The following is a 15,759-nucleotide window of genomic DNA, read 5'->3' as shown; positions in this document are numbered from 1 at the left end:
TTGGCTTTCCGAGTAAGTAAACCTTGGTGTGTAGCACTCTCAGGTTTTAGCATCCTGAGGAGTGTGATTCGAAGGACTTGAGGAACGATGAGCCTATTGGAAGCCTGTTCAGACACTGGTCGGTTGTGACAATAGGATACTCGTGGGGGTCATATACGCACTGAGGTAGTTTACCTGGATACATGGCCTCGGAGTTGGACCACCATGTTGGTACTACCAGACGGGTATAATGCCACAATATCGCTATCGTGCACAAAGATGCGTGAGCCATCTTTTTCCGACATGTGTGAGACAAAGGTGATCTGAAGCTCAAGGTAGAATTCTGATTTGGCACTTGTGAGATGCAGATCCAGACTCTCATAAGGTATGTGGGATAAGGATCCATATGTCGCGCTCGATAGTAGAGGAATAACTAGACAGGCGATGGTGAGACGGATCAAGATCTGATACTATGCTTATAGAGACTCTGAATGACCGTGCTCGCGCGAGTTAGAGTCAGATTATACCTTGCAGACGTTCTCATTTCGTGAAGTGTTAAGTTGGCAATTTTGCATGAGTGTCTAGAGTGAAACTTATGTGCGTCCATGATATCCTGGTCAGCATGGTGAGTGGCTATCATGTACCATTGGCGACCGGTGATGGAATATGCAAGTTGTATCTTGGATCGGCTCGATGTGTGATGTGTCCGGTAAGGTATTGCTAGATACTCTGAATGGAGAAGTGTTAATCTTGGTAAAGCATGGACATTTTGGTTTGAGAACTGCTAAGTAGTTTATAAGAGAGATGTTCGAAGTGCAAAGTGCAAAGTGCAATTTCTTGCATTGTGGCTACACTCAGACCGTTGGAAGCACTGCAATGAAGGATGCAGCCGCTGAGGAAGTCAGTTCAATGTCTGATTCAGAGGTGGAACATACGTTAGATGACTGTGTGAATGGAGTGTGGCTATGGGAGGATTGTTATATCAGTAAGTCGCACGAGTTATCAGAGGTGATACTACGCTAAGAGAATGAAGTTGTTTGGTTGGAAATAAGCGATGTTAAACTGACAGAGCTACCGTAAGCTGCAAAGCGTTCATGAAGGGATTGTCATGCCGGTTAAGTAACAAGACTCGTTGTAAGGGGAGTACTCAACCTCAAGTGGTAGTCGACAATGGATGTATATGGAGTTCTGGCACGTGCTGTAATTGGACAGCTGTAGATAAGGAATTATTGTGCATTAATGGAAACTAAGTGAATTATGGATATAACGTGACTCAGAGGATTTCAAGGTGTGTGACTTGTTGGAATCAGAGTAGCGCAACGGGTCAAGGAAGAATCAGATAAGTCAGAGGTAGGAATGAATGGACTATTTATAGGATTTTATGTTGGGATGAAAGTATCTTCCTAAGGGAAATTGTCGAAGCGGCGTTTCGTTCATTCTAGTCTCTCAAGGATCACCATAACTCGAGAGGTGTTGTCAATGGACCAACTTGGGAATGCATTTTGTGGATGGCATGCGGTCCGATGTTCGTAGGTCATCAGTTTAGCTTGCAAGTCACAAGGGTTGGACTGAGTATCAGACCGTCGAAATGCTGAAGGTAAGTGAAGGATTTCAATTGGCATAAGTTCTTCGTGGTTATGTCTTGTGCACTGTGAGCGTGCATGAAGAGCTGGACAATGGTCGCAGGTTAATCGATGAAGTCCACCTTTGTGGGCAAAACCTTATGCGAAGTTTCTGGGCATCAATGCTATGGTTGTGGAAGGCTACACCATCGTGGATTGTGGTAATGATTGATACATCTAAGACTGATGTGAGAATCGAGTAAAGGGGAATAGTTGTATAAGTAGAGGCAAGCTTGGGACAACCATCCTAACACTTTGGGAACCGGAAGTTAAGACCAAGGAATTTGGCTAACACCTAATGACATGGCATGAACTCGAGTGGAGAATAACTTGAAATGTTATCACAGAAGTGACGTTGTGGCGGTAATTCTCAAATGGGAAGTAATTCAAGGAGCTGAGTGAATCAGTGACGTTTGTTGAATGAGGGTGAACACACCAGAGAATGAAACGAAGGATATCCGACATGAGTGGATTATTAGAGTTTTTGAAGTTTTGGAGATTCAGTGCAGAGCAGTAAAGGTCAAGGACCCTGGAAGGACCCTTTCCCCAGGTGTGTCAAGACGAAGTATCAGATTAGACGTGTTGCTTGAGAGTTAAGGTTTCTAATCATGTGTAGTGAGACACAGGTGTTTTGGCAGATTATGTTTCTTCGTATGGAATGACCCTCAGACAGAGTGGTGAGATTATCTGAAGAGAAATGTAAGGAACATTTCATCCCCTGGTCGGTATATTTTTGGACACGTTGTTTCCGTGGTGATCAGAAAGAATTCGAGGACGAATTCAATTTAAGGGGGGGAGAATGTAATACCCGGTATTATATTGTCCGAATTATTATCATTAACATAATATGATATGATTAGTGAGACAAATATAATACACCTTTTATTAGTAGGCTTAATGTAACAATTAGGCCAATTAGTAACTATGGGGGCACTATAGTACTTTCACCCTTAATATAGAATTGGGACTTGTTTGGATCCCTCATTCTTTCCTTATTCAAACCGGAATTTTGTGAATGAGAAGAGAAGAGAGGAAGAAACGTGAAAGGAGAGGAAGAGAAGAGAAGAGTCCCAATTTGGTCCAAGCTCCACACTTGCATGCAACAGAATTTGTCCAAGCTTTGATCCTACCATAATCTTCATCTTGCTCTCAGCTCCATCATCATCATCATCATCTTCTTCATCTCTAAGGTGAGTCCTTAGATAGTAACTTGGGGTTTTGCATGTGGGGTTTCAATTGGGGTTTAGGGATTATGAGTGAGGTATGAATTAATACTGTTAATCATGTTAGTTCTGCTATAATCCTTGTCTACAGATGCTTCTAAATGTGTTTATGTGATACAATTTTGTTTGGACTGTTATACAAGTGTAGGGGATCATCTACAGGTTGTTTGAGACTGGTTTAGAGTTCCTAAAACGCAGAAAATTGATTCTGCATCAGAGTAATTGGTTACTGGGACCTGGGTAACCGATTACCCTGTGTAATTTGGCGTGGTTTATAAAAATATTTGAATCAATAATAAAGTTGTTGTCGTATATAAAAACATTTTAAACAATAATGTATTTTTGCCCATATATAATATTATTTTGTTTTGTTTACTAAATTAGAAATAATGTATCATACATGTTTTGTCTTACATTGTGATAACAAAGTTTATTTAACAAACTTCTCTCACACACAAACCCATTATTTTCTAACACGCTGCCCTATACTTCCTTATCTATGAAGTGTGCATTTTATATATATATATATATATATATATATATATATATATATATATATATATATATATATATATATATATATATATATATATATATATATATCAATTATACGAATATTAATAATTAATTTACATGTATATTTATTATGCAAGGTGATATCCAACTACCATCACTATCATAATTCATCCAAGAGTATTATTTTTTATCCCAGAGAAAATTAGATCATTTTATCTACTCATTTAATAAAAATAATAAATTTATTAGAATAACTATTTTAATTATGGTGATAAATTTGAAGATAAAATTTTTCTCTCCTTGGTTGGTATAACATAAAATCTATTTAAGTTAATGATATTTTTATATATGTTATTTTGATATGATAAATAAAATCATATATTTATATATTTATTTTATCCTCCGGTGTTTATATTGTAGATAAACGTTTATGTTTTTCATAAACTATAGATAGAATAGTTAGATAAAAATCAAAATATTTATATATGTTATATGTGTAGAAAAATGTCTGGTACCCGTGAAAAAATAATAATTAAACGTATAAAAAAATGTCTAATACCTGTGAAAAAATATAGAAAAATATCTGGTACCCGTGAAAAAATTAAATATTTTAATCAATAACTTCATGTTCCCATTAATGTTCAATATTTTGATCAGTAATTTGACAGTCCCGTTAATATTCAATATTTTGGACAGTCACTTCACGTTTCCATTATAATTATTTTAATTTGGTGTTATAATAAACAAAAATTACCATCTTAGTAAAATACTATTTTCAACAGCTAAATTATCATCGTAATTATAGGTAAACAAATTATTATTTCATCTTGTAAAAAAAATTATTATTTCATATTCTCTTCATGATAATAATTATATAATATATAAAAAAATTGTTACTCATTCATGTTATGCATACAAACACACACACACAAAAATTCAATAAGGGGAAATTGTTGCTATATTTCTTCATCCAGGAAAATAATTAAAATCTAAACAAAAATTAAATTTATTTATATATTATATTAAAACATCTTTGGTATGCGTTTAATATATAAATGCAAAATAGTTTTATATAGAATAAATTGTGAGGACTATATATAATGGCTAGTCTAATTTATTATATTTCATTTTTAATTGAAGTTATTAGTTAAATTTGACATTGAGCTCAATGAAGATTTAATATGTTGAGACCATGCACCATGTAAAGTAATTATACAATTATTTTAAAATAAAATACTGCAATTATTGAAATCACACAGAAGTGTGAGCATAGGTAGAGTAGTAAAAGAAAAAAAAGTTTTGTTTCCAAAAAAAATTTGTTTAATTTTTTAATTAGAAATATTGAAGCATGCAATGGAAAGAATGCAAGAGTAGAAGAATAAAAAAAAACTGGAAGGAGAAGTGTTCCATGTGGCACCATAATAAAGCAGAGAGGGCAGATTGGTACTTTCCAGAACAGTTACTTTTCTTATATTGTAGATGGCAATTCGAGAAAGCACATGTCTTGCTCCTTATATCCAAATAGGGATGTCAATTGCATCTGTTAATGGGGATCCCTGTGGGGAATATCTGTGCGGAGATCCGAAGTTGGGGATTTTTTTCCCCGTGGGGATGGGGATGGGGATGGAGGGAAAAGTTCCCCCGATAACACTTTGGGGCGGGGATTGGGAAAGTATCCTCCGTCCCCGTGGATTCCCCGACTCCGAAGATATATGTTAATTTATATATTTTATATATTATATAATTATATAATTTTACAATGTATTAGAAAATGAAGAGTCATTAGAAGTTATAGATTTGTCATACATAATCAACCATTTGCGCTGGACGACATCGGTATTGTGGCAGTAAATTAGTGGAAGCACGGTAGCAAGAAGTTATGTTACTATTTATTTATTTTTACATAAAAAATATTAGCAGCATCAAGTTCTTTTGATTTTTTTATTTATTATTGATGCAAGATGTATTTTGATTTTTTTTATAAAATAAAGATGCAAATATATGCGTTTTAAAAAATACGGAAAAAAACAAAATACTAGTGTCATAGTTTTGATCAAAAAGTGTAGAAATTTTCTTAAGATTCGATCTCCGTGGATATCCGTGGGGATCTGTGGGGACGGGGATGGAGGGAAATATTCCCCCGTGGCGGGAATTGGAGATGGGGACTAAATTTGGGGGCGGGGCGGGGAGTGAAGAAACATCTTCCGAACAATATCTGCCCCGTTGACATCCCTATATCCTAATAGCATCCAAAATACCAAGATTTTACTTTGACAAAGTTCAAAAGACAGGCCAAACTAAAACAATCACTTTCAAGTAAGACGTTATTACGGAGTAAGCATGTGGACCACTTAGAGTGAACCACGTCTGAACCATGATGCTTACAACGTAGAATTTATTAAGAATCTTCTAAAATTGGCACCTATAGAAGCAGTGGAGGGAGATAATATTCTCTGATGTATACAGCATTCAGTAGGGAAGAAATAATGTTTATTTAGAGAACAATTGAAACACTTTTTTGTTTGAATAAATGGAAAACGTGTTTCTGTCTGGAGTATGCTACCACATACTCTAGAGAGTATTAGAGAAGCAACTTAGTATTTGTCAACACAATTTATCTTTAAAGATAGATTGGATTTGGTTTTTTCAAAAGAAATTTCATTGGATTGTTAATGCGTATTGTTCATCCAATCTATCCACTTGGCAACACCTAGTTTAAATTGTCGAGAATGATCTAATGGGGAAAGAAGTAGGGATTCTGACTTTGAGAATATATATATTTACTAGAAAGTATAGCAATTCAATTGAGGAAGTATAACCGAAGCATAATACAAAATAAAACTGGAGCATCTAGCAACCTAAAATAAAATTAAAAAAAGCCGCACCACCACCTCAGCTTGTTCTAACCAACCAACGCAGTAATATAGTATGAACAAATGGTACCAGAAGTACTATCAATTTCCAAAATACAACCTCAAAGAAATTAATGGTGTTTCTTTTTGTTGGCTTTGTGATGTGACAGATTTGTCTCCAAAAGCTGATATTCTCAATTGACGCATGCCATGGATAAAAGTCCGGCAACCAACTAAAACACCCAATTCATTGAAGCTCCTTTATCTACTACAACCTCAAGATATCGGATGCCGCCTCCTGCAAATTTTGAAGCCAAGAATCTTAGGACTAGGAATACAAGAAAAAAAGCATATTTTCAATTAATACACAAGCTCAATCATATTCTAGCTTAAAATAGATGATGCGACACAACACATTTAGATTGATAGCAGATCTCCTTTATCCATAGCAGATCTCAGTCCCATTGGTGTACAGATGTTTAGTCATAAGTTTAATACAAAAGTGACAGCATTAATCAAGTATCACACCAGCTTCATCCATTCATTGAAGATGATAAACCAGTCAGAAACCGAAAACATGTAAATACATTTAGGTGATTTTATGGCCAGTTTAACCTAGAGAGTCAATTTTAATTAAGATAACTAATCAAATGCTAGACTGATATAAGTTTTCTGAAATTACCTCTTTGGTCGGCTTCGTTCTTCTTCAAAATCCATCACTCCACCAGATTCAGAGCAGATCTCCTCCTCATGCCCTCGGAAGTCGATGTCGGCCTGCTCACAGTGTGTAACTTCTGCCACAATGTAAGTAAGACACATCGACCAATATATCCCAATTATAAAGAACAACAGATAGTTCAGATCACATAGGATAGCCTTGAAGTTGAAGGCAACATAAAGCACAACTATGAAGGGCTAAAAACTTGATCAAATGTTATTTTGATTAGTAAAGAACAAGGGGAGCTGTTTCTGCAGCAGATTTGCCATCATAACATTAATACAACGATATTCAGACTTCCTATCCTTGTCTTTATAGTATAAATACTACAACAGTCATTTTTTACCTACAACTTTTCTGCTAAAAATTTGTTTTATTTCTTTCATGGGGGTGCATGATTTTTTATATAAATGTTTTTCGGCAGCAAACTTCCTCATCCCTTCTAACCAGAAGGGAAATTGTTGACTATAAGAGAAGTTGTTGGGTTTCAAGGAATGCCCAGCTAAATCAAACTAACATCAAATCATGTGGTGGCTTATGTAGAACATGGCATTGGCAAAGATACAAGTCTAGACCAAGAATTCTATTAAGTCAAATTAAATTGTCTGTTTGCATAATACATTCATATTACATTGGCAAGAGAATTTGAGCTTGCGTAAATATATCCACCAAATAGTCAAGCAACATTCACAAAACATATACAGATAAACGAAAAGATAAACAAAATTCCAACATATTTAGTACAAACCATTCATTTTAAACAAAACCATTTTGCTTTAGCCAAAAGCACAGAATAGGGTTAGGATATCATTTCTAGAATAGAGAGCAACATAAATGAGAAATTGCGTACAAAATATCAAACATACAAGAAAGCTTTTCTCATCAATATTTAAGAATAAATATTCAGACAAAGAAATGCTGTAAAAATAAATCCAACCGACCTTGAAAAGGGACTTCTTTACTTCTTCAACCTTCTCTTCTACATCCTTCCGGTGCTTCTTGTCATTTTCACTCATTGAATCAGCCCATTTAATCTTATCTTGAATTGAAACAAGCATATTTTCTGATGTAGATAACCTGTGTTTCCCAGTCAAGAATTAAATTTTAGTGGAAAGTGGTCATAGTCCAAAACCAGATCTTTTTTCCAGGTAAGGGATATTGGTTTGGTGATAATGACAAAAGTACAAGTCACACAGGACCCTATTTGAAAAGAAATAGATTACCAGTTGGAGAGAGTTTGGATCATATTCCCCAGTTGACCAGGCCTCAAGTCCCTACCTGCTGCAAATTGGACCTGAAATCACCCTCAATGATCAAAGAAATTCCTAATAGATGTAATTTAATTTTACAACAACCAGGAAAAAACTGATATAGAGCTAGGACCTCAAAGCATCGTCGCAACTGATCCAGCTTTCCTCGGACTATTCCCTGATAATAGCAAGAAAAGTTAGAAAGATGTCTTCCAAATATAAGTTTCCAAGTTAATTAATACTTCAATAATGTGCCAGTGCAACATCTTAAAAGAAAGACAAGATAAAAATAAGAATCAAAAAACAAACATCAAAAGGAAACAATCAAAACGTAATTTGTCATAAATTGATAAATGAAGATTAACAAATTTACAGGGGGTTTAATAAATAACAAATGATTATATTATAGCATGCAATATCTGTATACACTAGCAGTATTAAACAGAGGCCAATAACATAAAAATTACAGTATTGTATCTCAATCCCTTTTAAGTAACTGTACTCTATGAATGTATGGTTTAAATGTTCGAAAGAAAATAGTTTAGAAGTGCATTTCAAGATTATGTTGTATGCTACAAGTTTTGAACAGTTACTGCTATCAGCTATAAACAGACCTGGAATCTGTTGTAACTTGTAACTGATTCACACTTGCACATCTGTATGTATATACTAGAGCATACAACAGTGGGAGAATGCTAGGTTCTTGTTAGTGATTGGTGGTAAATGGGTGAGTTTATCTAGTTAGGATGCGAGTGCAGTAGTAACTATCTAGCATTGTAATCAATAAGGATTGAGTTTGAATCACAACGGAGAATGTGAGGTCGAGCGCCTCCCCCCTCTCGAATAATTAAATACTCTTCCCCATTTTTTGAAAAGGAAGTTTTGGGGTGAGAAAGTTAGAAAAAATCATGTATGTTACTTATGAATAAGAGAGGTTGACAATTATGGAGCACTATCTTGTCATTTGAGAGTATGTTGAAGCTTGGGGAATGTCTAGTTCAGTGCCTCCCGCCCTTCTCATATTTAATATCCCTCCTTCCCCATTTTCTTAAAAAAATAAGTTAGGCAATATGAATAAGAGGGGTTGAGAGGGAGGCGTATCTAGAATGTATTGAGGGCAGTATTGTCAAATCGCAGATCGTAGAAAATAACGGTTTTTTCTAATTCCGCTAAGCGATAGTGTTATAGCTGCTATTTGGCTATACATTATACTAAATCGGGTAACATGAAACAATGGTGGTTTGTTAAAATTCAGCTACGGTATACCACTATTTAAAAAGACTTGTTGAGACGTCTGGCAAAGAGATTTTCAAAGCTCTGCAGATCACATCTCTAATTCATAACATAAAAGTCATTCAAAAGACATAAATGTCATAAACAACTAAATAATTCTAAAAGAGCAAATCATAACACCAAATTTTATGCATAGTCATAATTCATAAGTAACCCAGGTCTCAAACAAAATATGGGTGTAGAGTCATAACTACTTAGGGTTACTGTCTCGCAGCATGTAAGGATCACACCAGCGGGTTAGTGCCTCGTATGAGAAGGAAAGGCTATGAGAAGGAAAGGCTCGCGCACTATGGAAAGGCAGCAGAGCATTTAAGAGAAAGAAACAACAGAAATATGTAAATGGGAGGGAGGGCAATCTGTTTGTGTATAAGGACAGTTTTCACTAAGATGATTTCTCGATCTGCCTCCCTCGTGCTACCAGAAGCACACTTCCGGTAGTATATTTTATCTAAAATATACTACAGAAATTAATCTGTGTATTGGGTTAGAAACTAATCTCCACAGCCTTAAATGAGTATAAAATGTTTCTTTTAGGCTTAGGACTTTTTATCCCAATTATCATTTTTAAGCAACCAGACCCACGAACCCATAGTTTCAAGAACACACAGACACTCAACATACACACACAATTCAACTATTTCCACGGCTCTGTGTGGCAATCATAATCACCCCCCACCAATTTGACTACAATGAATAGCAGTCATTTCAACGGCTCTTGTGTGCTCAACAGCAAACCACTCCGCCATTATGCCATTATAGCATGCTATTGACAACGTAGTTAACAAAAACAACAATGATCGTAGTAAAAATAATCATATAATTGTGCATTCAATTAATAATCCCACATTTGAGCAGTAAAAACTCTTCCAAAAGGAAATGGTTCTTACCGCATACATGCATTCATTAATTAGAAAATCTTCAAGCTCGCGAACATTTGTCACATCTAGCTCCTGCATCAATTGGTCATAGGGTAATACCTGAAAAACAGTTGAAATTGTAAATATAAATTGTAAAATCATATCAGTGACAATTCAAATAAAAGAAACATAGAATGTTAATCAATCAAATTATGTTCTAAATAATTACATTGGAGATGAAAATGCAATTTAAAATGATGAATGAGATGAAACAGTTCTATACAAAATCAAAAACATATTCAAGGGAAGATTTGGTTTCCTTTTCCGCTATGATAGTAAAAGATATTTGATCAGACAAAACTGGGGGGAAAATATGTTCTAGAAAACAGAAATTGAAACCCTTAAACAACCCTGAGCAAAATACCACAAAGACCATGAACAGAACCCGGCCATAAAGAGTAGCCAACAGCTTTGGGTTGATAGGCAATACCTTGTATGTCTCGGCGAGTGTAAGAACTGTAAGCTGCTTGAGCTTTAGGATCTGATCGGGTGCCAATTGTGGAAGACGGTCAGCATTACCTATAAGCCATTCAAACTTTTTAATGAACACCGATATATTATTTGCATTTCCACATAAATGGTAAAAGAAATAGGAAATCATGAATAAAGATAACTCTACAAATCTCACTACTGATATTTGCAAAGCATAAAATAAAGTGTGGTAAATTATTTCATTTAAAAATAAACACACGGAGTGATCTTCAAAATACTCCGATGCTAGTATGCATACAAAAGTCTGTATGTGCAGTAAGTCTGATACTAATCATAACTTTCTTATGAAATTAGTATGAACATAGTTACCTAATTATTAATTGTACATCCCCAATCTTTACAAAAGTTACAACTTAATATCTCGAGACATTAATATCCAGACATCAAATTAACAATAAATTCAAAAATAAAGGACAATATCTACAAAATAAAACACACCCAGATATCGATAAACAGAAAGATCAATCAATGTACTTACTCTTGTAGTCACTCCATATTCCATGTGCAAACAGCCTAAGCATATCAAGATATGACTTATTATCAGTTGCTTCAAGCTGCAGAAAAACCAGAATCAACAAATTTAGAAGACAAACACACCGGTCAGCATTAGTTGCAAATTTACAACAACAAAAACAACAACAACCAAGCCTAATCCCACTAACTGGAGCCGTCTACATGATCAACTTTCACCATAATGTTCTACCCATAACCATGCTTCTATCCAAATAGTCGTTTGTTACAAATATATTGACAAAAAATATAGTCCACAAGTTACTTATTAGTTTCAATATAATGCACAATAAAGTATATTATGAACAAATCATTCTAAATAAAAATAAACAACAAAAATAATGAAGGGCGAAGAGAAATTGGGTAAAGGAAACCTGAAGAACATTGGGGAGAGCGAGAATCTCCGAGAAGGCAAAGAGCAACGGGTGAGAAGTTGCATCAACAATGACGGAAGAGAGAGCGGGAGCGTTTGAAGCAGCAGAGGCTTGCTTGACGAAGTGATCGATGAGATCCGATTGCCGTTGTTCGATGTCCATCGTCGAGAATGATGAACGAGGAACTAGGGTTTTCGAGAGGAAAATCAATTCGATTGAAGTGAAATCCGAAAGGGTTTTTGAGTTAGGGTTTCACTTTCGGTTGAGAATTTTAAGCACTCTTTGATACAAAAATTTGTTTTTGGTAGTGAGAGGAGAGCTTTGTATTCAACAAATGATGAAGTGTCAAGACTTACTTTTCTATATGATCTTCTATATATTATTCTAATAATTATAAATTATAAATTATTCTAAATATATTTAAAAAATTAAAGTTTTGTGAAAGATACAATTTTTTATAGATTAATTTATTAATTAAAAATAAATAATTTATTCAAAAATATATAACATCTACGTTAAAAAAAATCTTTTTAAGATCTTTTAGATCTTCTATTATAAGTATATATTAAAATAGACTCCCAAAATATTTGACAACTCATTGCTTTATGTGTCATGTAAATTATTTTTCACCACCTCACTTATATTCTAAGTTGGCATGTCGTAATACTCCCTCATTTTTATTACTTATTAAAATAGACTCTCAAATACCTCATTACTATGTGTACCATGTAATTCATTTTTCACCACCTCACTTATATTTTGAGTTGGCATGTTGTAATACTCCACCATTTTTATTATTTATCAAAGCTTTTGTTCAGCTAGAAATTTATCTGCATATCATAAAGTTTTATCATTTACACCAATTAAAATTCAAAATAAAACGTATTTTGTTCCAAAGAAAAACCATCATCGACCTTATGGTTTCAGGTGTCGCTCTTATAGACAACTTTCTTTGTTTTCATCCAAATTTCAATGTTACCCACACTCCAACCTATCTTCATCTACAACTGAATACCTCTGCACCCTTTGTGAATGAAATTATCCAACCCGCATAAATACTGTTGACAACCTCCTTTGTCGTCTTTGCCAATGTTAGCTTTCGGTTCCTTTGTTGACAGACCTTTTGCAACTTCTCCGTCCCATACTACGTGATACTCTGTCTTTTTAAAATTGAATATGAATGGAAACATGAAGTTAGTGATCAAGCTATTGAATATTAACGGAAACGTGAAGTTACTGATCAAACTATTGAATATTAACGGTAACATGAAGTTACTAATAAAAATATTGAATAATAACGGGAACATGGACACATTATAACTGGGACCTTTTTGAATACTCCCTCCGTCTCATAATAAGTGTCTCATTTGCACTTTTTCTTTGTCTCAAAATAAATGTCTCTTTAGACTATCAATGCAACATTTATTATTTTTTTTCACTACTATACCCCTATATATTAACTTTCACGTTTTTCAACAATTATACTACATATAATAAATAAGGGTACTTTAGTAAATGATATTAATTTTTTCATTAAAATCAACACATCTAATCATTTTCTTAAGAACCGCGCAAAGCTCAAATAAGACACTTATTATGAGACGGAGGAAGTAATAAGGTAAGATTGAATAATAACATGAACATGAAGTTACATATAAAAATATTAAATATTAACGAAAACACGAAGTTACTGATCAAAATATTGAATATTAACGAAAACATGAAGTTACTGATCAAAATATTGTATATTAACGGGAACATGAAATTATTGATCAAACTATTGAATATTAACGAGAACATGGAATTATTGATTAAGAAAATTGCCCTATTAACGGGAAGCGATGTTAATATGTTGAAAGTAAATGTGACTAAGTTTATCGCATAGGACAGTCAACATTGTGTTGTGTATTGTTTATGCATGAACATGAAGTTACTGATTAAAATATTAATATTAACGGTAGCATGAAATTACTGATCAAAATATTGAATAATAACAGGAACATGAAGTTACTAATCAAAATATTGAATATTAACGAAAACATGAACTTACTGATCAAAATATTGAATATTAACGAAAACATGAAATTACTTATCAAAATATTGTTTATTAACGGGGACATGAAATTATTGATCAACAACAACTTGAACTATTGAATCCAGAAACACAGAAGGTGAACCATATGGATCAAGATCAACCTAGAAGACATAATAGGTGTTACTAAAGACCGTGAACATGTATTTTTGTTATATTAAAAGCATTGGTGTTAAATAGCATCTATATTAAATAAAGAAATTGGAAGTGGAAATTGTTAAGAATGTAACAGTATCAGATAAGTACCTTCTAGGAAGAACCCTAACAATTTTTGACATGAGTGAATTTATGGAACGGAACACATTCTCCAAACTTACTGGTTCACCTCCTCATCATGTTGGTTAAACTGAAGGCGGTCAATTGGCTGAAGTAGTTCGGCATCATCCTTATTCAAGTAGTTTTGACATGAGCAAGGTCCTGTGCAGTATATTCCAACAGCAAATATGGTATAAAAACGTGTAATGCTTTTTGGTGTGGGATCCTCACTCAATTTTCATGGCTTTTGGCTTAAGACAAATGAAATGTTGCTTGATGGCTTAATGGCTTGAAAAGTCATAGACCTAAAATTAAATGGGCCTTGCATCTTGATTTGCAAATGGACCACACAATATTTTTTTCTCTTTGCACCTATTAAGACAAACAAACATAACAACAACAAAATGCAATAAAGAAAAATGACTTCGTAACATTAATAGAAGTTCAATTTAAAGAATTAAATTAAAATTAAAATCATTAAATCATGGTTAGTAAAAAATGAATCAAATAAAATCTTGATTTGGTTTTTCTTGAATGGATTTCGAAGTTATGCTAAGTCCTAATGAAAAGATGTAAATGAATGCAAAGCCTAAGCTTGATAAAAGTAAAATTAGGAAGGCAAATTTTAGGGTGCAACAGTTGCCCCTATTTAATCATCTTAAATCTGAAGGTGAGATTGACGTCAGTCTTTCGAACTTTCGAGGTAGAAGAAGATTAAATACTAAAGAACCAAAAAATCTGCCTGAAGAAAGATGAAATCGGATGGGGAAAAAGGATATCAACTCTGGGTTGAGGAGAAAACGAAAATCAATTCTACTAGGAAGAATGTATCAACTATGGGTTGAGTATATTAACTCTGGGTAAAAAATGAAATAAACAACAACTCTGGGTTGGATATAAAATCTCAAACCGCGTTGGGAAAGAGAGACAATTTTTTTTCAATAAGCGGGAAAGAGAGACAAGTGACAATTCTGGGTTGTAATTCAAAGAAATCAACTTTGGGTTGGAGGGTTGGGACATGGTAGAAAGACATCAGCTCTGGATTAAATGTCACTATACATAAAATCAGGGGTAACAAAGGGAAATCCATAACTTTGTGTTGTCAAAAGAGACCAGCTCTGGATTAAATGTCACTACTCAATGGAATTTCAATGTTGAACTTTGCTTGGTATCAAGTACTTACTTTCATATTAGAGACGATTTTGTTCTGAAAAAAGCTAACAAAGATGCACTGTACATGTTAATCTCAAAGTCAAAGTTTTATTTGTCAAGAAAGATACTGATTATTTTTTTTGTACCGATACTAACACAAATGACAAGCAATATATTAGGAGTCAGTTTTAACATGATTTTACCGTTTGTATGCTTTCAAGACGAACCCTGCTTCAGTTAGGGCTTTTGAGGGTTGTAACATGGTCTAGTTCACGGTTTGATAAACAAATGATAAAGGCTCAAGTTCTACTCAGCCCACCCCTTCTTCTTGATGCTCTTCAATCCTACGTTTAGCTAGTTCGACACGAGTATTCACCTTTTAGGAGGGATTATGATTGATGAGGATCCCTATGGTTTCGAAGAAGATAGCAGCCACCCTTCGGTGCTTCTTTTGATGGTCATGACAACTTGTACCTTGGAGGATTTTATTCTTTTGTTCTTGTCTTTGGCTTTC

General features: G+C 34.2%; 1 protein-coding gene across 3 annotated transcripts; it reads right to left on the bottom strand.

The window, feature by feature from the left end:
- Positions 1-6,096: 6,096 nt before the first annotated feature.
- Positions 6,097-12,085, bottom strand: LOC131609769 (COP9 signalosome complex subunit 7). Of its 3 annotated transcripts, none has more exons than XM_058881563.1 (9): positions 11,747-12,085; positions 11,341-11,416; positions 10,801-10,889; positions 10,341-10,430; positions 8,294-8,338; positions 8,134-8,204; positions 7,852-7,987; positions 6,875-6,986; positions 6,097-6,490 (listed from the first exon to the last, which is right to left on the bottom strand). In XM_058881563.1, the coding sequence occupies exons 1-8, from the start codon at positions 11,906-11,908 to the stop codon at positions 6,909-6,911; spliced, it is 747 nt and encodes a 248-aa protein (XP_058737546.1). In that variant the 5' UTR covers positions 11,909-12,085; the 3' UTR covers positions 6,097-6,490; positions 6,875-6,908. The 3 variants fall into 3 exon arrangements, with proteins under 3 accessions (XP_058737546.1, XP_058737547.1, XP_058737544.1); XM_058881564.1 differs by having other exon boundaries at positions 6,875-6,983; XM_058881561.1 differs by having other exon boundaries at positions 6,875-6,966.
- Between the last annotated feature and the right edge of the window lie 3,674 nt (positions 12,086-15,759).

The sequence above is a fragment of the Vicia villosa genome, linkage group LG6, assembly GCF_029867415.1.
Source record: "Vicia villosa cultivar HV-30 ecotype Madison, WI linkage group LG6, Vvil1.0, whole genome shotgun sequence".
Taxonomy (NCBI): Eukaryota; Viridiplantae; Streptophyta; class Magnoliopsida; order Fabales; family Fabaceae; genus Vicia; species Vicia villosa.
Note: the sequence above shows the minus strand (reverse complement) of the source record. Positions and strands in the feature narration are given on the sequence as shown.

What these genes read in the sequence shown, in the direction of transcription:
- LOC131609769 (XM_058881561.1), bottom strand. Translation starts at nt 11,908, where the DNA reads ATGGACATCGAACAACGGCAATCGGATCTCATCGATCACTTCGTCAAG. An exon ending in ATCCAAACTCTCTCCAACTG is followed by an intron (nt 7,988 to 8,133) that starts GTAATCTATTTC and finishes TGGGAAACACAG; the next exon opens with GTTATCTACATCAGAAAATA. An exon ending in GAACGAAGCCGACCAAAGAG is followed by an intron (nt 6,491 to 6,874) that starts GTAATTTCAGAA and finishes CAAAATTTGCAG; the next exon opens with GAGGCGGCATCCGATATCTT.